We start from the raw sequence: 25,459 nt of genomic DNA on the forward strand, positions 1-25,459 counted from the left end.
TGGGCAAACCTCTGGTAGCAAAACCTGAAACCAAGCAAAACTTGGTTCACGTTTGCCAGATGGCAGCATGGCTTAGTGAACTGCGTTTGGAGCCGGGAGCCAGGTGTTCGAGGGCTCCTACCCTGACTATGCCAATGACTCTCAGGGTAACTTTTGGCAATCCTTGGTACTCTACACTTCATGCACTAAGGACAATGACTAGAGCAGCAGGCCTTTTACTCTGAGCCTCAGTTCCCCCATCTTTAAAATGGGGGTGCTAATCCTCACCTACCTCCCAAGAGGGTTGGTTTTGTGTGCAGAGCTGCTTGAAATTTGAACAACATTTTGAAAATTCAATCAATAAAATCTAGGCAGGGGAACATTTTGATGAAACTCCCCCCACCCCCCTCCATTTTTAGCCAGCTATAGAGCTGGTCAAAATAGAATTAATTTCAAACTTCCGTAACTAAAAATAAAAGCAGAAACATTTGAAAAAAAGGCACCATGTTTGTTTTCTTATCTGACCTGCTCTGTTGGGAAGTATTAATTCTTACTAAAGTACTTCAGAAATGGAAACTGCTGCATAAATGGTAAGTATTACTGGAAAGTTTGCTGATGAGCCACTATGCGCCCAGTTTCAGGCCTTCTTTATGGTTCCTGGTGGAAACCAGGCCAAATGTGATGGTTTCACACTGAGATTTTGGATTACGGTAATTCAGACCTGAAATGGAAGGGATGCAATCCATTCCATCTGGAAGCCACCCACCACTGTTTCTCTGGTGCTACCAGGAACACAATCCTTCCCCACACAACACACACCAGCACGAAGCGAAAGACAGAAATGGGTCCAAACCAAAAGCTCAGCTCCAGTTTCTGCAAACCTTGAGGAAGTTTGAATCCAAATCTGACCCAGGTGACTTTTCATAAGGACAGCATTCCTGGCTCCAGTTGCTGACTCCTCTAGGAAAACTGAAAAATGTTGAAATCCGGACAATCATTCTGTTTATACCAAGGATGGGCCAGCATTGTCCAAATTTAGATTTGATTTAGGCTCTGATTCATGGATGAGGTCAAGTCAGCAAAAGGCTTTCAAGTTCGGATTTGGTGGTGATGCTATCTCACCAGCTGTTCTCATGAGATTTCACCAGCATCAGAACGACAAAACAGGCCTCTCCTGGGTTTGGATAAAAAATGTAACCAAAGGGCTCAGACCAAGAGATTAGATTCCAGACCATCTAAGAATCAAAGGAGGTCTGATTCTAGGGCTTAGCCTAGGCCTGTTTCTCGTTTCTGCATTCTGTCTTGCTCTCTATTTGTTCTTTAGTGCTCTACAGACATTTATATGACAACAAAATCTTTACTCCTTCAGACTCCATCCACTCCTGCTCATTACCCATCCGAGGACATAATTTACTCTTTGTAACATAAGCACCCTGGAGATGAGGATTAGGTCACAGAAGATATTAAATGAGCTAAATTGTTTGAGCGAATCAGATTAAACAAGACCAGGAGAACACACTCAACTCTCATCCATAGACATGGACCCTGTAGCTCAGTTGAGGAGCTGATTGGTGACAGAGCATGATGGGAAACCTGTCATGCTTCTTCCCATGATTTAACTTTCCTTTGGTCAGAGACTCTTGGGTTGACAGCCCATCTCCAAATTCATGCAATGTCATATTTTGAAAAAGGAAAATAGTTTGGATTGGCTTCTTTATCAGCCCAAATCGCCTCACTCCAATTCAGTGGGATCCGTGCTCTGATTTCAGGTACACCTATCTAAATCTGGAGTCTCTCTGCTGACTTCAGTGAAGTTACTCCCAGTTCACACCAGGGCTAAGAAGATCAGAATTGGCAACATTTAATTCTAATGAACAAAGCTGGAGTCCTGTTTTGGAAGTTTAAAAAACAGCCTCTGAACCCAGCCACCCTTGCTCTTGTTTTAAAATAGGCAGGTCTGTTGCCGAAAAACAGAATGCACAAGTAAAACTTGCTACAAATTTTAACTTGGTTCAGTCAGTGAGCTCCCTAGCTGAGATGTTTTAGGACACGTTAGAGTTCAGGAGTAGATTTTTATGAGCTAGCAGTTTGAATCGCCAATACAGATCCCATAGCTGTACACACACAAAATCACACACATGTGCCTTCAAAAACAAGTGCACACACTGTACTGAGGAAGAATTGTGATAAGCACAGATACATCAAAAGGAAGAAAATCTCTTCTCTTATTGTCCTGACTGCAGCCCCTCACCAGGCACTAATAACAAGCCCTTGCCTCACTTTTCAAAGCTTGCTCTTTTTAAAAATATTTCTAAAGAGGAAAAACTCATTTTTCCTCTCTCAGTGGCTGCTTTTCATTAGGGAGGCTCCACAGCAATCCCTAGGGAAGCAGCCTATGAGTTTTTAACTGTGGTGCAGGGCATAATTATCTCGTTAAGGCAGGAGAGCTGGGTTTTTCCCAAGAGAAGTGACCTTGATCTGAGGCTGAGGGAGGCAGTGGGGGGCTATCCAGAGATTTTGACGCGGGGGTGTTTGTGTGTTGTATATATGAAGGGGGGGTTACATTTATGTGTGTGTGAGCTTGATTTTATGAGGTCCCTTCTGCGAAACCATGGGTCAGATCTTTCTCCAGTGGAATCTGTACATGTGAAAAAGCCCTTCCCTATAGAAGCTCTGCTGAGCACATTCACTTTACACTTGTTGATAGAAGCACTTAACTTTCTCAGGCACAGGCGGGGGAACAAACATGCGCGAGGGGTAGGAGAGAAAGCGAAGTGGTTTCTCTCTCTTGCTCTTTTTAGAAAATCTCTGCCGCAGAAAAGAGGGGGCAGAAAAGTCGGGGGAGGGCCGTGGGGGCTGTTCGCGTCAGTTCCAAAGAAGGGGCGTTGTGTGTGGACACGTTTGTCTGAACCACTCCAGAGCGAAGGGGAGAGGAAAGTTTGGGGTTTTTTGTTGGGGTTTCGTTTTTTTCCCTTCCCCTCCCCAGACGTCAGCACACGGCGGAACAGCGCTCGGGACGGGAGAGGGAGACCGAGGGGCTGGCTGGCTGGGGCACCGGGGCTGCCTGGCCGCTCGGGGCACGGGGGCGTGGGGCGGGCTGGGGGGCACGGGGGGCGCCGGAGCGAGCCATGGACAGCGCGGCAGCCTTCGGCATGGACAAGCAGTTCGGCCCCAGCCCCGGCCGGATCCTGGAGCCGCCTGACAACCCGCAGGGCAGGAAAAACTTCAGTGTCAGCCACCTCCTGGACCTGGAGGAAGTGGCGGCCGGCATGAACGGGGGCAAGGAGCCCGGCCCGGAGGCGAGGGACGGCGCCAAGGGGCTGCAGGAGCCGTCCGGCGGCAGCAGCGGGAGCGAGGCGGCCCCCCAGGACAGTGAGTACCTCCGGCCGGGGGGGGCGGGGGGGCCACTGCTGGGGCAGGGGGAGAGGCGCCCCCAGAACTAGCCCGGGAGGGGGAAGGGGGTGGGGGGCAGAATCTGAGCATCCCTGAGAGGCACAAGGCGAGCAGCGGCTGGGGGGGGACACCGCTGAGCATGGGGGAGAAGGGAGGGGGGCAGTGCTTAAGCAGGGCCAGGGGCACCCCCGGGGGCCTGGCCGTCCCTAGCCCCGGCGCCCCCGGGGGCCTGGCCGTCCCTAGCCCCGGCACCGCTGCGCTTGCCACATCAGTTCTGAATGTCAAAATATTGCTTGAGCCTGGGCACCTCTTTCACTACAAATTAAGCACTGGGTGGGGGGCACAAATCCAGGGTATCAACAGTGCTGGAACCAAGCTTCCGAGCACCTGATTTCATAGGGGCAGACCCTGAGCGTCAGCTGGGATGGGACAAAGGCCCCCAGCCCCGGTTTTAACTTATTTCTCCTGCTAATTTTGAAACTCACCTGAATGGAGTCAGCCAAGACATTTGTGCTGCGGGTGGGGATAAGAATGGGACCCCCCCACACACACACACACATCCCCAAATGGGCGGCTAGCATCTCTATACTGATTGCGGATGGGACAGGGCCACTGGTTGCCCATTACAAACTGTGACAGAAAGAGAGTTGTCAGTGGGCCACCGGCACCAAATAAAGGCCAGATCAAGTGGGCATAGACATGCGAGATTGGGCTGGTGGCTGATTGGAGACCCAGGTCTGAGGGCTGGGAGAAGAGGATGGGAGACAGAAAATTGCCTGGGAGTGAGTGAGGGGGAGAGGGAGAGAGAGGGAGAGCATCATCAGTGTTCAAGGAGAGCTGTATTGATGCCCTGGGTTCGGGCAGCGTGATTTGCTGGTTCTATTTGGGAGTTCCATTAACAGGCCCGTGGACAGACCTTGTGTTCTGAATACTGTTACTTTAAATGCACGAACGCAGCAAAGGGATTATCCGATTGAAATAAAATCATTCCACTCCGCCAGGAAATGCTACAGGCCAAATACTCCCCTGACCAAGATGTTCAAAAGTAACTAGGAGTTCTGGATGTCTTAATTTTGGGGTCCCTAACTCAAGGCATCTGAACGTTGCCCAATTTTCAGAGAGCGAAGGCTCAGTGTTTCTGTCAATCAGGCTGCTTTTAGGTGTCTTGAGCTGGATATCCAAAAATCACTAGTCACTCTTGAAAATCTGGACCATTATTTTATTTTCCAGAACAGATAATACTGAACAATTCTGTCTCAAGCGAATGCCCATCTTTATTTTAAAAAATAAAATAAAACAAGCAAATATTTGATTTTTAAAGGGTTAGATTTTGCCCCTCTTCACTCAGATTAAGCAGTCCCTTGCTCCACAAGTCATAGCAATGAGACCTGTTGGACCACTCACACAGCAAGGTACTGCTCAGTGTAAATCAGAGGGGCAGAATCTGGCCTCTGGTTTAAAATTAACTAAGCGCTGTGTGAGGTTTGCAAGGAAGCTTCTAAAATCACCAAGGTAAAATATTATATTGATATTTTGCTTGGTCTGCTGCAATAATATCACAGGTCTGAACCAAACAAAGCAAACTTCAAAGTGCCAGAAGTATTTTTTAATGCCATAAACACTCAAGTTTGGTTCCTAGCTGTCCAATAACCTGGGTAACCAAAAAAGATCAATTATTTGATCGCTCTTTGGAAAATTCACAACAGGTCTCTACCCAGCCTAAATTTATGGATCAAAAATCACTCCCTGTCCTCCCCTTTTTTTTAAGTAAGGAAAATAATTTGGTTTAGGTTTTTAATCTGAGCTTCAATGGCCACTTTTTCCTCTCAGCCGAAGGCAAACTGGGACGTAGGCATCCCAGCTCCTTCTAAACTCATAAAGAAAATGAAAAGAAACCCCTTGAAGAAGTGGAGCAGAGCACTTGTAAACACCCGTAAGGAGCACACTCCAAAGAGCCGATGCACTAAAACTGAGGCAGAACGAGCATTTTTCTTGTTTTCAGTCTGGTAGCGACGTCTTGTCGAGTGACTAGCATCTATCTGAATGCAACATTGAAGCTGCTTAATCCCATTCCTTATCATTAGAGTCTCCATGTACGGTCTCTTTTTCACATCATCATTCTTGCCAGGAAGTTGGGCTAGCTATTGCATCTATAAAATGACTAATACGTTCGCCAGTCAATGCAAAAACACGGCTGCCTCCTCACTTCACCAGTCTGGAAAGGTTCTTGGGGGGTTTGCAGGATATTGTTTTTTTGCCCCCAAGAAAAAAATATTAGTAATTTTTTTTTAAAGTTCTTCGTACTGATTTCTAGCAAATATTGAGAGAGAAGCTGGAAAGCAAATCGGCTACAGTTCTGCACTGATCTCTCTGAAACAGGAAAGACCAAAACCACTCAGGTTTCTTTCTGTCTCTCTTTTATTTTTGTGGCTGGTCTTATCTGTTATTGTTACTGAATCAGAGAGGAGGAAAGACACTCTCCTTCAAAGGAGCATATACACACAAACACACCATCTGCAACAGAAAACCTCCAGCACTTAAATTCACAAATCACGGAGAGTGGACACATAACTTTTGAATATAGACTCTGATACGTCTTAATTTTGTATTGTGTTTAAGATACCAGCATAATAGGTGCCTTCAAAGTATGATAGATACATAGATAGATAGATAGATAGATAGATAGATAGATAGATAGATAGATAGATAGATAGATAGATAGATGCCAAAGGAAAGCAAATACAATGGAGAGAAAGAAAAGAAAATGATTACAGGAAAGCAAACCAAGGAACTTTACTTTGGAACACACATTACAAAACTTTTTCAAAGCACATTTTCTCTGATGAGTAGAGATTAAAATACTATGGGAAGCTCCTTACACAAAGAAACATCATCTGCTTTCCAGCAAAACAAAGTAGCAATTGCAAAGTTTCTAAGCGATGAAGTATACACAATGCAATTCTGGTTATAGGTTTCAGAGTAGCAGCCGTGTTAGTCTGTATTCGCAAAAAGAAAAGGAGGACTTGTGGCACCTTAGAGACTAACCAATTCATTTGAGCATTAGAGACTAACCAATTTATTTGAGCAATGCTCAGATAAATTGTTTAGTCTCTAAGGTGCCACAAGTACTCCGTTTCATTCTGGTTATAGTGAACCTCTGCAGAATGAGGGGGGCAAATACTATCAAATCACTTCCTACAAGATTACTTTACAGGAAAAAAATATCGATCAAATAATAATCCCGTTTTTCCCACCAAATGACACTGGGTTTCGTCGATAAAACATTTGATACACGAGAAAAAAAATGGATACAGGGAAAATAAACACAATTTTAAAAGAGGAAAATTGCTAAATCTCAACAAGTGGAACCCATCCATGTGGTGTTTGTATCCAAAATGGGTAGAACATTACAGTCCTCTACACTAGTATTCCCCCACTCTAAACAATGCCCAATAGACATGGGTTGAGAATTAGGGTTAAATCCTGAAAAACCCTTTTGGAAACAGTCCTTATGGGAGTGGACAACACTGGAACTACTCATGTGAGTAAGGGCTTGCTGCAGTGATCCCTTCATTATCATACTCCTAAATGCTACCCATGTGATGATAACATATAGTGCCCTCAATGGATTGCAGAGCAACAGGAAAAGGGATGCTGGGGAAAATATGTACACAGACAAACTTTGCCACCGATTCACAGGTGAATCATGTGAGTTGAGCAGTTTTAGCTCCCTATAAAAGTGAGTTTCTGAGGATCCGGCTGGCCTGCATATGTTCGATACGTTGCTGTATTTGCCTGGAAGCCTGGAAAATGCCAGTTTTGTAAGGCTTAATAGCTGTCTAGGCCCACCAATCAGGCAGGCTAGTTTAAATGACACTAGCCATTTCTACCGATGAGACAGATGACAACATTTTCAAAAGCACCTAAATGACTTAGGAGCCTTCAGTCCCCCTGATTTTTCACTGATACTCAGGCATCACAGTGACTTTTAAAGGCTCCTAAATCACTTAGGCAAATGGGGGGGTGTACTCAGAAAAACTAAGATTCCTCATTCCACCGCTCAAGACTGGGAGAACTCGGGCAGTGTTATCAGTTTATCAGCTAACGATGTTATCTGATGCATCCGATGAAGTGAGCTGTAGCTCAGGAAAGCTCATGCTCAAATAAATTGGTTAGTCTCTAAGGTGCCACTAGTCCTCCTTTTCTTTTTGCGAATACAGACTAACATGATTGCTACTCTGAAACCTGATGTTATCTGAAGCTCATTCATTAAACCTTTCCACCATGGCACACTGAGCTCAGCTGCAGGGAGCCTGATTCGAGCAGAGAGCACAGGGTTTCATTTTTAAAACTATTATTCCTTCCTCTTACTCTTTTTGGGGGGAGCGGGGGGGGGAATCAGCTTTTTTGATTTATAAACATGTTCACAGCAACTCTGTTGCTGTCAGCACATTGCTCTGGAGGGTCCTCTAGGAAGAACGGCATCGGCAAGCATCAGGTCTCAAGGCTGATGTAACTGATTGCTAGAGAAAACCAAGGGCTCTTCAAACCCTTTTCGAAGTCGCTGCACGTAGGGAAGGGAATTACTGGAAAGTGTTGGTCCCAGACCAGCACCAGGGGAGCTGCAAGTTAAAACTGTCACTGTAGTGAGCCATCCCATGCAGCAGATGGAGAGACCCCAGAGCACCTCCACCTAACTCTAGCCTGCACGTCTGTCCATCAGAGGCCTGCTGGTTTAACCAGTGTCCCCGCTGTGGTGTAACATCCCTGACAGGTCAGCAGCAGGCTGCAATACAAAGTCACTCCCAGGCATGGCTCTTAACTGGGACTGATTGCAAAGTTGCTGATTTTCTTTCTGACCGCGTCCGTTTCCTCGTGGTCCTGCCCTGAAAGCAGGAATGGCTGCTTTGCGAAAACAAGGGCCCAATCCTGCAGCCCTTACTTGGGCGAGAGAGGACCTGACACATGCAAGTTGTCCCGCTGAAGACTCAGGGACAGCTCTACTCGCTCGTGTGCGAAAGGGCTGCAGGATTACCCCTTTTGATAGGAGGACAAGTTATGTGTATGTTAAAGAAATGAATACCTCCTCACTTCCAGAGGCCTCCTTTGCTGGTTTTCGTCCTGCCATGGAGTTCATTCTGGGTCTGTGTTGCACATGGGAAGCCTGGGAAAGCCGAGAGCAATAGCCTTGTCGATGGCCGCCGCAGTCAGGCCCCCGTGGTCCGATGCCTAGCCGACTTCTTTCTTAAGTCCACAGCCTTTTAAGTCCACAGCCTTTTAAGCAGGGAGCCCGCTCCTAAAGCCCCCAGACACCTTTGTGAAGCTAATAGATCCACAGCTTCCCAGGCCAGAAGGAACCCTGGTGGATATCTAGCCTGACCTGCCGTAACACGCAGGCCGGCCAACTTCCCCAAAATAATTCCTAGAGCAGATCCTTTAGAAACACGCCCGGCCCTTTGTGATGCTCTGGGATTGTACAGGAGAAAGAGAGAAAAATGTGCCTCCATAGCGCCAAATAAATATAAAATAATAGCAACAAATAAAAAATTAGCAGAGGAGTGGTTAGAAGGGACTGAGCTGAAGTCCTGCACTTAACAATATTTCTGTCACTTTCATGAAACTGCAGATTCATATGTCCTCAGCTAGCATAACTCGAAGCAGCTCCATTGAGCTATGCTGAGTTACACCAGTTTGTTGTTTGGCCCAGATTGCTCCTTTATTGCCAAGGAACCGTTTCCTAAGTGCTTACTCCAGTTTTGCTCACTCCTTACTTAGGTAAACTGAAGTTTTATGGGAGCAGGAGCTTGCCGGAGTGAGAACAGAGGCAAGACCTTAGGAGATGACCCTTAAAAAAAAAAAAAGATTTACAAAGAGAAGACAACATTGCAAAGAGGCTGCCACAAAAAAAGCCGTGCCTTGGTCCCCCTAAATCAGACTTTGAGGTATGAATTAGGAGTATTAAAATAAATCAAGCACATGCAGAAATTAGACGTTTGGGCCACATCCTTAGACGGGGTAATTTGGCCTCAGTGGGGCTATGCAGCTGGACACCAGTGAAGGGTTTGGATGCTTCATTTTTAATCCACGGTAAATTACAGCAAAGAAATAAAATCAGTGCTGAAATTTTCTCCCCACTGGATAGAGAAGGAGCTACTAACAGACAGCCACTGCAACTGAAATAAACCTACATAGCAAAGGGACTGGTTAAACTTCCCTGCCATGTGGAATTATTTTATCCTTTCCAATTTTTTCACTCTGCACGTTCAAAAAAAATAATCTAAATCCCAAGTTTTTGTTTCTTAACGAGCATAAGACAAATTTTTTAAAAAAGCAAATAAATTTCCCCCTTGAATGTAAAACATGTAATTCTTCTCCTGATATGATTACAAGAAATGGACAGGGAGGGTTTGATTTCAGCAGCTATAAATCAGTCGCAGGCTCTCGCAGATAGAGAGCACCACAGAAGGTTTTATTCGGATCCTGTGAGAAGCCAGTGATTAGTTCCCAACCCAACTTCCACCGCACCTCCCTGTTTGCCTGGTGTATAGTGTGTGTGTGTGGTGGGGGAGATCATGGGAAATTGCAGAGATATACAGAAATAAATCAGAGTATCTCAGGGGGCTTCACTTGGGGAGACAGCTCGGGGGGATACGGGTAAGAAGGAATAGTTCCCCCCTGAGCTGAGGGGCGTCTGTAATCAATTAGTGCCATGGGGGAGTGAGCTGGATTTCCAAGTTTAATGTTGACCATTTTTTGTAACTTGCTTGGAAACTTTGCTGCTAGTGAACTCATGTAATGTTACATTTCCTATGTGCTCATATCAGAAAACTAAAGAGGACCAGAGAGACAGAAAAGCCTTTTTAATCAACCAGCCAGTGCAGGACAGAAACAAAAGTAACTTTTCCAGCTGTCAGACAACTGCCTTTGTTTCTTCTGACCAGGACCTCACCATTCAACCTAAGGGATCCCTAAGCCCTAACGTCTAAGTAAAGCTTATGACGGGAAAAACTCTCTCCACTGATATGTTCAGAAGTTCCCCATTACTGTGCGTGATAGGATGTTCATTCGGTGCAATTCTACGTGCCCAAGACACTTACCAGAGCAGGAATGTAAAGGTTAATCATGGATTTTACCCCAGCAGTCTGTCCCATCTTATCTACAGGGGAGCCAAGAGCAGCATAACGAACTTGTGGGTAGTAGAAGTGCTTTGCAAAGAGAAAGCTGGAAAAACCAGTACGAGATAGAGCGTACTCCCAACAATCCACTGCACACGCAATGTCCATACAGGAGGAAAGCAGGAGGATTTATCGACCACACAGGGAGGGGAATGAAACTGTTCAACAGGGGAAAAGGGAAGATGAAGAGCGGCCTGCTCCTTTGAAGATCTCAGGCACGCTCTCTTAATCTTGGAAAGTCCTGGCTGGGTAACGCAGGCCTGGTTTAGCCGCATCTGGCTTTCTGATGGGCTGGGGCTAAGAGCACTGCAATAGCCGCTATGTAGCACTTATTAATTGGAGGGCTGGTTGCTGTTTTTCATAGCTCACAGTTCCTGGAGGTGGGGGAAAATCTGGTGTTCACCAAAGTCCTGCTCTTCTACCCGATTTTACAGGTGGGCTGATAGACCAAGGCGGGCAGTGGCCCAGCTCGGATTCGAACCCAGGATAACCCTGGCTTCCAAGCCTGCTGTTAGCACTAGATCATACATCCCTGGTTCCTTACTTGGGGCCAGAGGCTGCTGTGAAAGCGATGCCACACGCCTTTGGTAGCGGCCTGATGGTGGTTATGGGGCTCAGGTTCTGCAAGCCGTGGCAGCGGTCTGCTTGCCAGAATCTTGTTCTGCAGCCTCGACATGTTGTTACCATTCGTAGGTCACCCAAAGTGGGGTGTTGCGGAGCAGGGGATGAATAAAGGGGAAAGTGAAGAGACCAAAAACTGTTGCCCCCATAAAGTACTGGGGAAAATGAAGCTACAATAGACCCCTCCCATGAGTAACTGGCACTCCATAGGTCCTTTCAATGGAGACGTGGAAATACAAGGAGTGTAGGATAAATAGAGGGAGCTGTACAAACACAGGGAGCATAGGAATTGCCGGATCAGATCAGACCAGTGGCCCATCTACTTGGTATTCTGTTCCCCACAGTGGCCAGTACAAGATACTTCAGAGGAAGGGGCAATAAACCCTGATGAGGGCAGTTCTGGGATAAACTGCCCGTAAGGAAAGTTTCTTCCTAACTCTTATCCCCGTCAGTTACTGATTGGTTCATGCCCTGCCTAGTGTATCTGGGGCTGTTCTCATTATCTATGTAAAAGTCTAATCCTTTTTATAATCCTTCTGCGTTCTCAGTCCCAATGATATCTTGTGGCAATAAGTTCCACAGGCTAACCGGGTAAAAAAACATTACTTGGTATCGGTTTTGAATGTGCTGCCTTTCAGTTTCATCATCTGTCCCTTGCTCATGTAAATCACAAGCAGGTGAATAGGAGCATCTAATTATCTTCTCTGTACCTGTCATTACGCTGTACACTTCCCTCGGGTCTCCTCTTCTTCATCCCCCCTAAACTGCCTCACTCTTTTCGATCTCTTGTCATATGGAAACCTCTCCGGGGTGCTGATCCTTTTCATCACCCTTCTCTTTACGCTATGTCCTTTTTGAGATAGGGTGGCCAGAACTGAACACAGTGTTCCAGATGAGACTGCGCCATTGATTTATGTAATGGCGTTGGAATATTTTCCGCATTATTTTGTACCCCATTCCCTGTTCCAGCGAACATTTTGTTTGCTTTGTTGATTGCTGTTGTGCCCGGAACAGAGATTTGTACACAATGGCATGCAGGTCTTTTGGCAGAATGGCTCCAGGCTGAATGGGTCCTGACTTCTATGCACTGTCTAACCAAAGTCACTATGTGAAATCCTGGCCTTATGGAAGTCAGTGGTAAAACTTCTATTGACTTCAGCAGGGCCAGGATTTCACCCAGTATTGACATAAGGGATACAGGATCACAGGGTTCAATTCTGCATTCCTTGTTTGTGCATTGGATTCAATGGGCCCACAATTTTATCACGTATACGACTGCTATTTTAGGGTCCTGACCTTTCACCTGTAGTTAAGGGGTCTGCTGCTATTGATTTCAGCAAGATTAGGATCAGGGCCTTAAAGTTTCCATGTTAACACACAAGTTACCTGTAATGTCGACCTTCCTATTTACGTACATGGCATTTCCACGTTAGCAGTGGGAATGACAGGAAACATCGAAGCACAAGTAGAATTTCAGCATCTCTTCCAAATCAAAGCAGAACTTCAAAAGGAATATTGCCTTTAAAAAAGAAGGCAGATGGGATGGGAGGGGTTGTACATGTTTGCTTTTTAATATTTGGTAGATTGTATTTGTAGCATTTGCTAGACTAAAATTCTTTCCCAAATGCCAGACATTAACCCTTCCCAGTTAAGCACAAGTGGCTGGGGGAAGAGACCAGCATTTTGTTCTGTTTGTACGACCAGCATCTAGCACAGTGGGGTCCTGGGCCACGCAGGGACTCCTAGGTGCTACCACTGCCCAAATAAATACTAATAGTGCCCTGACAGTGCTATGCAAATAGTAATTACAAAATGTAAGGGTCACACCCCACCCTGCCAAATTAACCAAAACCTATTAACATAGGCCCTGATTCAGCAAGGGTCTTAAGCAGCTGCCTAACTTTAAGCATGTGAATAGACTGACTAACTTCAATTAAACTACTCACATGCTTAAACTTAAGCACATACTTAAGTGCCTTGTTGATTCAGGGCTATGAAGAGTAGCAGCTAGCTCCACATCTGGGGCTAATGATGTGTGGGCCACAGACCATATGTAGGGGGAATGCCAATTTCCTCTATCCGATCATAAACCTCATCCACGAATGTGGGTCTCTGCGTTGGGAGAGAAGTACATGCTGGTTGAGAGCAGCAAAGCAAGGATTCCTCTCTCCCCAGCCCTCCCCTGTGCTGTATTGAATGGCAGCCATGTAGATCTGAGAGATGGCAACATTTGATCCATAGAGACTAAATCTGATCTCTGTAACGCTGGTGTCAATCTGGAGCAACGTCATTGACTTCAGCAGAGTTACTTCAGGTTTACACCTGTTTTACAAAGAGCAGAATTTGGCCCTTAGTTTCCTGAACTGATATTATTTTCATAAAGAGTGTTTCCTAACTAATTCTCATTGTACGTACTTTAGCACCACATGTCCAAACTGCTAACTGAGGTCTGATCCTGCAAAGAGGCATAGTCCTTACTAGCACAAGTAGTCCTCTTGAAGTCAACGAGTCTCCATGCAGGAGTAAGCATCATGCCCCATAAGTGTCTGCAGGATTGGGCCCTACTGTTTTCTAATGGTTGGACCACAGGTCTGGGATCAGGCCTCCTGGCTTCTATTGCTGGTTCTCCCACTGATTCAGTGTGTGACCTTTGGCAAATAACGTCACCTCTCCCTTCCTCAGTGTCCCTATCTGTAAAATGGGGATAAATTATATTTACACACCTCAGGAAGGTGTTTGAGCTTCTCTGAGGAAAGGCACCATGGAAGTGAAGTGTTTCTGATTCCCACCCGCCACCTGAATATCTAGGTAATTCAGTGATGGGAAAAATGGGAGCTAAAACTTACTAATCAGAAGCTGAATAAAAATGGGGCGGGCTGGGGGTGTGTGAATTGTCCAACCATGTAAGTGTCAAGTGTTGAGCCAATACTCCGCAGAGCTCCCTTTAAACTGAGGACTGGCTTCCTAAGACATGTCTGAACTCAGAATCCAAATACAGACCAGGTGAACCTACTAGCATGTCCTCCCTTTGCAGCCAGTCTCACCCTCATTGCACATCTGGGATGCTTTCCCTTATGGAGGGGAGACAATGTGATGACAGGAGAGGGTTTGTATGATAACCTTATCTTTTATTGTCATCCTAAACTGAAACAGGCACTCAACATTATGCCTCATTTCTTTTTATGGCCATCGCTCCTTCTCCTAGATGCAGTTTTGATGGCTCACAGCACAGACTGTGGCAACAAGTTTATTAACATTAAAAGTAAAATGAAGCATTTCCATGAAGGACCTGAGGCCCAGAGTCCAACATCCTTGTGGCCCCTCCAGGACGCGAGGTCTCTGGAATGGTATCATTCAGTGGGTCCCAATGGTGGGAATGCCATTCTCACCATGTGTCCTGAACACAAACACATTGAACGAAGAACTGCATCATGTCTCCACGCCAACTCTTTTCCCCCACCCCCTTATACATACCGAAAGGCCACTGCTGTGAGGAATCAGGGAGGCCCAACACACAGAATAGCTATGGTGACTTCCAGTACCCTGGGTTCTATTCCTGACTCTACTGCCCATCCTCTTTGTGACTTAGGGCAAGTCGCTTCCTCTCTCTGGGTCCCTGTTTTCCTTCCATCCATAAAGACATATTCTCTACCTTATCGGCTCCTGTGAGGATTAACAGCACTTTGAGATCCTTGCAGAGAGACCCAAAGGATTATTCCCTTGGCCAGCAGAAAGCCCTATGCAGGCATTGCCCCTCTTCCTTGTTCTTGGAATATCAGGACTGCACCTCCCACAGCTAGCAGAGCAAATTCATCTTCATTCTTGGCCCCACACACCCTTCATTCTCCAGCAATGGCATTGCAAAGCCACCACCACAGATGTCCATGTAGTGACAAGAAAAGGAGGACTTGTGGCACCTTAGAGACTAACCAATTTATTTGAGCATAAGCTTTCGTGAGCTACAGCTCACTTCATCGGATGCATACTGTGGAAACTGCAGAAGACATTATATATACACAGAGACCATGAAGCAATACCTCCTTCCACCCCACTCTCCTGCTGGTAATAGCTTATCTAAAGTGATCACTCTATTACCAGCAGGAGAGTGGGGTGGAAGGAGGTATTGCTTCATGGTCTCTGTGTATATATAATGTCTTCTGCAGTTTCCACAGTATGCATCCGATGAAGTGAGCTGTAGCTCACGAAAGCTCATGCTCAAATAAATTGGTTAGTCTCTAAGGTGCCACACGTCCTCCTGTTCTTTTTGCGAATACAGACTAACACGTCTGCTACTCTGAAACATGTAGTGACACTGTCTTCTCCTCCAAGTGGCTCTTGGCAAACAGCCATCACCATCTCTTGCTTCTCATCTGCATGGTCATCACCACCCCCTCTTCATGTGTAGCATTTGCTTTATGGATAATTTGCTTTCTTCCTTGCTAGAACACAGGTACGGCTAGCCAGTTCAGTCTCCAACTACTACCAAAAGTATCCATCTATTTGTTGATGTTCAGCGGTGCACATGAATACACATTGTGCAGTACTTATTAAATGGGACATTTAACTAGATCAAAAATTACAACACAGAATGATTGAAAACAACAAAATCAAAGGAAGAAATGCCAAGTGAATTGGCAAGGATCTCTTTTCTCTACCAGAGCAATGCAATAATCTCTCATATAAAACTGTACGCAGAACTTTTGAGGTCTTGAAAGCTTGTTCACCTCCTTTCATTAGACTAACAAATAACGTCTAACGCAAAACATCTGTTAACAACAGCCCTTAATGTTCTCAAGATGATAAAGCAGAAGGATAATTTTAGCCAGCAGGCCTTGACTGATGCCTTTTCAAACAGTACAGTTACTTTTGGTGTTTCTTGGAGATGGGGGGAAATTGTGAAACGCAGAGTTGGTTTGGTTGGTTTGTTTCTCGCTGGCTAAAGCTACAAACCTTTAGGAACTATCCATTTTGTCAGGGTTCCTAGAGATATTTCTGTAAGTTCAGATGTCCATTGCAAGGGCTCGCCGCACCAAAGTTAAATACGGTCACCCAGGAGAAACACTTGCCTGTTGCAGAATTTTCAAAGGCACCTGGAGGTCCCAGCTCCCAGAAAAAAAGAGACAATTCATACAGCATGGCTAGAGAAAGCCTTCTCAGATAGGACCAGTCCATGTGCAACACCCAGTTCATGGGAGAGCCCAGTGATTTACTGAGAATATTTCATCCCCCTCATAGTCTTGGACACCAGAATGGACTGATTTCAAGCCAGTTTGTCATTATTATTATTATTTATATTACCGTAGTGCTTTGGAGCAGTAGTCCTGGAGCAGGACCCCAGTGTGCTAGGTACTGACTCCTTTTGATAAGGAGTCAGCCCCAAATGATAAGAGTTAGCCATCAGAATGGGGAAGTTTGCTCTTGTTGTACGTAAAGCAGCTGTAAATGAAGAAAGGAACAGAGACACATACAAGATGGCAGCTGGGACCAGTGATCCTAGAGTGATTTTTTAATTTAAATTAGTGTGAATATAAACAACAACCAGGACAATAGGAGCAATAATATTTCACGTACCTATATGTAGACACAGTATATGGGGTCTCTAACCAGTTGAAAGAATCATAGGTCCCTATGATTCTTCCCTCTTCTAGAGCTAAGTGACTGATTAGATCCCCTCATTGACACAACCCTGCTTCTGGGCGGGACTTAGCCTTTAAGGGAAAACATCCTCTGTTGCATTCAAGACACACACACACACACAAAGTTAAATAAAAACAGAAATACTCTTGCTGGGAGGTTGTAACATAACAATATTATTTCTTCGAATTCACCATGTTAACACACAAAGCCCAAACCAGAGAGAGAGACAAAGCAGGCTGCTCCCTAAAAGAGAGTGACACAATTCACCCCACCTTACTGTAGGCTAGCTATCTCTAGACTAATTGGGATCTCTTGCTCTCCTACAGAGCCCCCTAGCCTACAAGTAGGAACAGCAACCCCCTTACAAATTAAAGTGACAACCTACACAATTCCAACACAGGTTTCAAATGCACCACATCTTCCATTTTTAATGCTTTTCTCCAAACAAGCCCATCTCCTGGTGCAGGAAAGTAAATAATTTTAAACCAAAGAGAGAAGGTGGGGGGCAGGGAAAGAAAGCATAGACAAAGGGAAGGTTAAGGAGATAAGTGGTGGAGCAGAATGTCCTCTGCCTGAAATTAAAAAGGAAAGTAGGAGAAGAAACAACTCACTTTATTCCTTGGTTTCAGAGTAGCAGCCGTGTTAGTCTGTATTCGCAAAAAGAAAAGGAGGACTTGTGGCACCTTAGAGACTAACCAATTTATTAGAGCATAAGCTTTCGTGAGCTACAGCTCACTTCCTCAGATGCATATCGTGGAAACTGCAGCAGGCTTTATATATACACAGAGAATATGAAACAATACCTATTCCCACCCCACTGTCCTGCTGGTAATAGCTTATCTAAAGTGATTTCCAGCAAAACCTGGATTTGTGCTGGAAATCACTTTAGATAAGCTATTACCAGCAGGACAGTGGGGTGGGAATAGGTATTGTTTCATATTCTCTGTGTATATATAAAGCCTGCTGCAGTTTCCACGATATGCATCTGAGGAAGTGAGCTGTAGCTCACGAAAGCTTATGCTCTAATAAATTGGTTAGTCTCTAAGGTGCCACAAGTCCTCCTTTTCTTTTTATTCCTTGGAGCTTTCTGGGTCAAGGGCATTTCAGGCCTTTCCCCTGTCCCAACAGGAGAACCAAGAAGTGAAACTTATGACAAACAGGAAGTGAAACCATCCAGTCTCAAGCAAAATGCAAATAGTAAACAGCAAAAAGGAGGCAAAATACAGTGATAAAGCTGGTCAGAAAATTGGTGGGGGAGGAGGATCTCATGGAAAAATTATATTTTTTATCAAAAACCTGAAAATCCTTCAGGTTTTCGGTTTATTGACAAAAAGTAGCATTTTTTTCCCCACAGAAAGTAGATGCTTTTCATGAAAAAAATTCTTTTAGTCAAAAATTCAATTCTTCATCCTAAAAAGTTAAGAGTGGAAAGTTTTTGACTAGCTGTGTACATTGGGTTTTAAAAACTCTTTCAGATGTAGCGAGCTGAAGGTGCTGCAAACAGCACAGATAAGAGGAAATACGTTAGAACTGGTCAAAAAATGGTAAAGAGAACATTTCAAAATAAGGTTCACTTTGTGGTTTTTGAAAAGAAACAATTTTTTATTTATTTGAAATTTGTCACAAAAATTTTGTTTTAGATAATTTCCTAGATTTTTGGGTCTCAGGCTCCCCCCTTCTTTTCCTTACCCCCCTTTTCTCTTCTTTTCCCATTTTGCCACTGAAAAACACGGTGGGGGGAAATTAAAAACAACATTTTGGGGGGATTCACTGAAAATATTTTTGCACTAAACTTTCTGGTTTTGAAAAAAAAGGCCATTTTCAATAGGGAAAAATGCAGAACATTTCAAGCAGTTCTAAAATATATAAATAGGGTTGGTTTTTATCTTGACAGTGCCCCTTTAATAAGGGGGTTACAGTGCTGGATGGTGAGTTGCATTCTGAGTTTGGGGATTCAATGATTTTTTGTCAGATCTTTCTAGGCCTGCAGTTTCCCACGGCTCTCCATGGGCTGCTACATGAGTTTTTAAATTAATTATTAGTCTTACTATTGACTAACCACAGAGGGCTACATTTTAAGTTTCTATAGAGGCAGAGAGGACACCTGTATAACCTGACTGTCTGTGGCTGTGGCTAGTTTTATAATCTTTGTCAGGTGATGGAATGGTATTTTGGAGGACACATGGATGATGGATTAACTCCCTCCCTCCCTCAAGATCTGTCCCTTCAGAACCTGCCTTGGAAGTTCTGATGAAAAGGACATTGGGATCGGGCAAAATTGAATTTTTGTATTTATCATTCCCAGGGGCATTTCTAGGTCTGTCTCCATTTAGCTAATTCAATTTCTCTCTCTCCTGTCGACCCCTTGTCCTCTCAGTTCACCTCTTGCACAGGAAAAGGCAAATTGGAAAGGTGTCATGATTCTTTCTCCCCCACCTGATCTCCAGCGTCCAGTTCTCTATCCCAATCATGTACAGACATGCTGGTGTCAACCAAAGGCAAAGAACCAGAAGCCCAGCAGTTCCACCAGCCACTGAATTCTCCCGCTGTGGGATCAGACAATCCAGGTTTTCTCTGAATGGGCCGATCCAAAACCTATCGGGTGATAAATCCTTAATCTCATCCCAGGATGACCCAGCAACCCGCCAAAGGAATCACAGTCACTCCCAAAACAATATATGGTGTGAGCTCCCGTTAAGAGCCAAATCCTTGCACAGAGCACACAGCCCAAGTAAAAGAGAAGTGCACCTGGGGATGAATGTAACCAGGGCTAAGGGGTGGAATCCCTGGCTCCACCTCAACAGCTGGTGTGGAGTCACTCTGCTGGCACTCCTGCAGGCCACAGAGTGGAGGAGAGGATGGAGCCTGCTGCTATCCCCTCTCCCGCCAACCAAAGTCTGGGTCTATGTGCCAGTCACAGGCCCCTTTGCACTCCTCTCTAGGGCAGTCTGCTGCTCAGCAACGCGCAGATGGGGATTGTGAGTGGGCCTGGTGAGCAGTGGAGTTGGGTCTGTACATAGCATGTACGTACTGGCCTGAAATCCTGAGTAGTGGCTAGGGGAACAGTGGGCACAGCCAGACAATGGACCTCTGGGGCAAGATTCACCAAGCTACTAAGGGAATAAGGGATTGGGAACTGGAAATGAAATCCTGGCTCCATTGAAATGAATGGCAAAACCACCATTGACTTCAGTGGGGCCAGAATTACACCCTGGATGTCTAAATCCCATCGGCAGCATTGAAAAAATTTCACCGTCAATGTCCAGTCTCAATGGGTTCTTGATGACTCTCCAGCCAGGCAATGGGTCCTTAGCTCACTGTTGAGCCGAGGTCCTAATAAAATGAATTTCCTAGTTGTAGTGGCCTGGTGGGGCCAGCAGGCAGCTGAGAAACCCTCTCCTGACCCTTTCCAATTGCCTTTTGATCACAGGTTTCATAATGCTCAGAATTATTTATTTCTCATGATTTAACAAGCAAGTCCTTCCAATGAGGGGAGAAGTGGATGGCTTTCCCTTCCACAATGGGATAAAAATATACTAAGATGCAGGGGGAAGGAAGTTTGGTCTTATGGTTAGAGCAGGGAAGCAGGAGACAGGATTCCTGGGCTGTATTCCCAGCTTAACAATTGACTATTCGTTATGGGCCCAATCCATTTAAGGCAATGGAAAGACACCCAATGGGCTGTAGCTCGGAACTTGTGTCATCGTGGGTAAGTTCACTTAACCTAGACATGTGCCTCTGTTTCCCCATGGGTGAAATGAGGCTAATCATGTAGGGCTGATGTGAAGCTTAATCAACATCTGTAAAGCCCTTTGAGCTGCTCAGACGCACGGTGCTATAGATATGCTTCCCCTGCTTCAACTGTCTCAATCAGTCACAGGAGGAATCACAAAGCATAGTTATAATCCAGACGGTATCCCTTTGGCAGAGGTCTGGCACTGGGCTCTCTACCACTGGACACCATCCTTCGCTAGCGCACTTGAGTCCAAGCCGATCTGTTCAGCAGGCCCTTTATTTTCCATAACACATGCGGCGTCCATGCAGCTGCTACGTAATTACATGACAAAGGCAGTCTACATACCCAGGATTTAGGAGGGGTTTTACCATATTTGAAATTAACAGGGAATTCAGTTCCAAGTTTAATTGCTGTGTCACTTGCAATATTTAGATCCCGGGAGAGAAGGTTTTGTGTTTAGAGCAAAAAAATAATTACAGGTTTACCCTGGGGATAGCCTGGGCAGGAGTTACAATACAGTCCCAGAGTGGAGTCGTTGGTTGGTCCATAAACCAGAGTGATACAAATCTAAGGGCAATACTAACCATTCCAATGCTTCCATGTAAACACTGCACACGGTTTCTATTTGATTCCTGCAAATAAAAGGACAGCTCTTGCTCTCATTTACTCTTGGGCAACCTTTCTCTACACCAGGGCAGTGTTTGGCCCACAAGGTTGAATAAAGGGGACATACTGTAGTTAGGAAAGTGGAGCAGAAGGAGCTCAGGGGGTAGAGTCTGCATATTCCAGACAGACGTGGTGCTGGCCTTACTAACAAACATGGCACCTAGATGGTACAGCATGAGTACATTAGACACATGCAAATAGGTCAATACAGTTTTAATTGCTATTTTTGCCCTTGTGGATGATCTCTGCAGAGACGCCCAGGAATAAACAGGGCAGGGAACCTGAGCTCCTATCTCAGTCCTAGGGAGGATTCCTCTAGGTCAGGGTTAAGATAGGAAGACAGGGTGGGGAAATCTGTCCTCAGGCAGCAAATGCTGTAGAGAAGAAGGCTGGCCCCATGATTAAGTGTCAGGACAGGGACTCAGAGGACCTGGGTTCAGCTCCTGGCTTTGCCATAGACACCATGTGTGACCCTTGGCAAGTGACTCGGGCGATCTGTGTTTGTATTCCTGCAGCCCTCTGCTCGGAGCACCTCACAACACCCCCCTGAGCTAAGGAACAGCTGCCCTCATTGTAAGAGGGGAAACTGATACCCAGAGAAACTAAGTCCCAGATCACCAAAGGCATTTAGGTGCCTAACTCCTAATGGAGTTAGGAACCTAAATATCTTTGAGGATCTGGGCCCAAGTGACTTTCCCAAGGTCACATAGGAAATTTGCAATTGAGGCAGGAATTGAACAGAGGTCTTTTGAGGACCAGTTGTGTACCCTATCTCCTAGACTGCCCTTTCTACTGCAGCTCCCCAACTGCCCAATGGAGATAATAATGCTCCCATTCTCCCACCCTCCGTCTTGTCTATTTCGATTGTAAACTCTCCAGGGCATGGATTGTTTCCTACCATGTGGTGTACGGCACCTAGCACAAGGAGGCCCAGATCTTGAGTGTAACAATAATACAAATAATTCATAATCATTGTCTGCAGTCTAAGGCTGTCCGTCCAGGCCTTTTCAACAGCACTGCCAACATTAAAAAATAGACATGAATGAACATTTCGTTTTGATGTAGTGCTTGCAATTTGTGAGGAAAGACAAAATGATAGCCATGCTGAGCTGTGACCGCTCAAACCAACCGTGTGAGAATCGGGGGGGGGGGGGGCCCCGCTGGAAAATCTGCAAAAGCTGCCTCTACTGCCCTGCCACAGTGTGAGTTTTTCCAACCACAAGAAGCAGTTTGAAGAAGGTTAGGAGGCCATTCCCCATCAAGCCAGTGGGGTTTGCCAATGCACCTCCTGGAGAGAGTTAGAATCCCCATCTGGTTGCAACACTTGCATTTCATTAGCCGGTTATTACAGCTTTTTGTGCTGACACTGGGAAAAGAATACGATTCATCAGGCACCTTAAATCTTCCAGCCCCACTGCACAGAGACTGTGTATATAGGATGCAGATTGCTGTAGTGGGCAGGGAAGGATTAAAGGTAGAATCCAAGGGACTCCTCAGCTGCAGAGGGCCCATTGCAGCAGTGCAGCCGTGAGCAATCAGTGGCAATGCACACAGCTGACTGCTGCTGACACAGGCCCCAAATAGGAAGAGACACACCCTGGGCCAAAGGTGCCTCTCACCTGACTCCAACTTGAATGGCAGCAGCACATGCTGCCGAGAGAGAGAGAGAGAGAGAGAGAGAGAGAGAGAGAGAGAGAGTGTGTGTCGGGGAAGGAGGAAGATTTTTGTGGGGAGAGGCCAATATTTGAGAGGTTCTGGTGCCGGTCCATACCCTTGACTTAGCCCCAAAAGCTGGAGATGGAAGAGACCAAGTTCATCTACAGGCTGAAGTTTTCCCCCCAAGAAGAGACTATATCAGCGATATGCATTATACTTAGCAGCGCAATAACTGTGTGAAAGTGGGCAGACTGCTGTATTGTAACCTATGCAGTGCTCTCAGGGAGCCAGGCTTCTTTAGACGTATAGGGTCCACCTCGTCAACTATCCAGTCTCCAACAGTAGCCAGCACTAGATGCTAAGAGGGCAAGTGTAAGAAACCCCACAGTGGGCAAGCGTAACACCACTCTGGAGCTCCCTGCAGGACCAGAGCCTAAAAGGAGACAGGGTCGTTGCGTTAAAGAACGTAGGCCCCAATGGATCCACAAAGGTACTTCAGCGCCTGACTGCCGTTGAAATCAGTGGACATTAGGCGCCTAAATCTTTTTGAGGATCCAGGCCTTCCAGTGTAAACCGATGGGCATGGATGGGGAATGAGATGCAGGGAAGGACAGCGAGTGAGCGGCGATGTACATTATGGGGTTGGTTAGTTCTGTGATTTTATATTTTGGCAGCACGTATGTTGGTGAGGGAACTAGAGGTTCGGAGCCTTGCGGAAGAAGCACGCTTCAAAGGGTCTACAAGTTATTTTTAAACATCATAAAAATACCCTCTTGTGAAATTAGCTTAGAAAAATAAGCAGGGAACCATTACATTCGGTCTGTATGGAGAGCACTTGCTGCGGATCTCAGATCTAACCGCAACAAAACTGATTTATTTGTACAAGTTAGCAGTGGCCCTCCTAACATCAGGAGCTCTGCAGCACAGTTCATGTCATACTCCAGAATAAACACCAGACATAATCTCCCAGGTGTGGGGGAAAAAACAACATTCCCGTCTTCAACCTGAATGGGCCTTCCCACAAGTTACCTGCTCTTCTTCTTTGTGCATATAAACGTCACCTCAGACCCATGTATGCCTTCAAGTGCTCGGAACACAGGCAAGGCGATGGAGTTTTAAGTGAGTTAGGCACTCAGACGCTATGATGAGCAGGCCCAGTGCTACCAGGAAGAGAGGCGGTAAAGGGGACATTTTCCCCCCTCCCCCTCCCCGCCCAATAATCTGCAAAGGGCTGCAAGTTACTGTCAGAAAGCCCGCCATATGTACAGGTATCCAGTGCTAAGCAGTGGAAGTGACAATGACAAAATACTGACATGAGCTGAATTTTACTTTTTCAAACCCTTAAAATCTAAGCTTTTCCAGGGGTCTAAGCAGCCCCTGGACCCCTGGGAGCTTGTTTGTTTTTAAACAGCATCATCCAGGAGCCCCAAAATGCCCACTTGCCCCTCTGCCCAATAATGGACCCTAGAATCGGTCCTGATGGTGAGTATGGTGTCAGCTCCTAGACAGAATAGAATAGGGTAAAGCTTATACTAAGGCTTTGCCTACCCTTGGTTTTGTTGCACCCCTGTAACTACATTGATCTAGTGTAGATCTGCTGCCCTAGTGGGTCTTACACCTGAAGCGGAGAAAGGCCGTGCAGATGCCAGTGACACCATCCACCGAATAGTGCACGCACAGACAGCGTGTGCCGCCGTGCAGCTTGTCCACGCCGGGTGTTTACTACGCACTAACCGGTGTGCAGACATAGGCCACAGTAATAGAGTTCACGCGGACAATGGTGTCCTGTTTCAGTCTGTAGATTGTGGACACACAACATTATTCACTAACATTCTGGGTGGATATGCCAAGGTCCTTTGTTTCGCTACTGAGCTGTGTGAATTCTGGGATTTTTCTCATTGTACGTGGTGGGATACATAGTGAAAGCCAGGCGAATTCTAGGACTTAGGGTCAAACTCCAAAAGTCCCATGCAACTAGACTAGTGCAAAAAAATTAACCCAGCATAGGCAAAGCTAACATCACCCAGTTGCAACACGTAGGACTCTAAAAACAGGGCGTGATGCTCCTACATGTTCTGCCCAATCCTCAGGGAGATTAAAGGGGGAATTAATGATGGAGCACCCTCCAAAAAATTGCATTGGCTTGAACCGCATATATTATATACATAATGCAATCTCAGTTCCCCAAATGACCTGATAGAGAAAAGCTAGACATGTGGATAATTGAGGTTTCAGAAAATTGAGGGCATTTGCAATGTCATTAATAGTTTTTTTGTGGTTGAACATATGATCCAGTGTCATATAACAAGATGTTTCAGATCACAGATGTTGGAGTTTATGTTATCTATCTCCCCTCTTCTCTCCCAAACATGGCATCGGTTGGAGACACCTTGGCACAAGATCTCATGTCTGAACTAATTCCTTCTGGAGCCATTATAACTGTCAAGCTTCAGACAAACCTTTCAAGGATCATTCTAATATTTTTAGGTCTGACGCCCTTTTGTTTCGCACAGAGGGAAGAGCAACAAACGCCAGAAATGGTATGAGGCATTAGAAGGGAATCTTCTCCAACGTCCGTTGAGAAATGTGAACCAGG

At 45.6% G+C, this 25,459-nt stretch overlaps 1 protein-coding gene across 2 annotated transcripts in view; it reads left to right on the forward strand.

Moving 5' to 3' along the window:
• Nucleotides 1–2,895: 2,895 nt before the first annotated feature.
• The window catches only part of PRRX2 (paired related homeobox 2), a 70,308-nt gene continuing 47,744 nt past the window's right edge, over nt 2,896–25,459 (forward strand). Inside the window, exon 1 of one of the 2 annotated variants that reach the window (XM_073314544.1) lies at nt 2,896–3,351. In XM_073314544.1, the coding sequence (XP_073170645.1) occupies nt 3,108–3,351 (244 nt within the window). In that variant the 5' untranslated portion in view covers nt 2,896–3,107. The remainder of the gene's footprint in view (nt 3,352–25,459) is intronic. The other variant, XR_012155264.1, reaches the window with a different exon arrangement.

Source organism: Lepidochelys kempii, chromosome 16, assembly GCF_965140265.1.
Source record: "Lepidochelys kempii isolate rLepKem1 chromosome 16, rLepKem1.hap2, whole genome shotgun sequence".
NCBI lineage: Eukaryota > Metazoa > Chordata > Testudines > Cheloniidae > Lepidochelys > Lepidochelys kempii.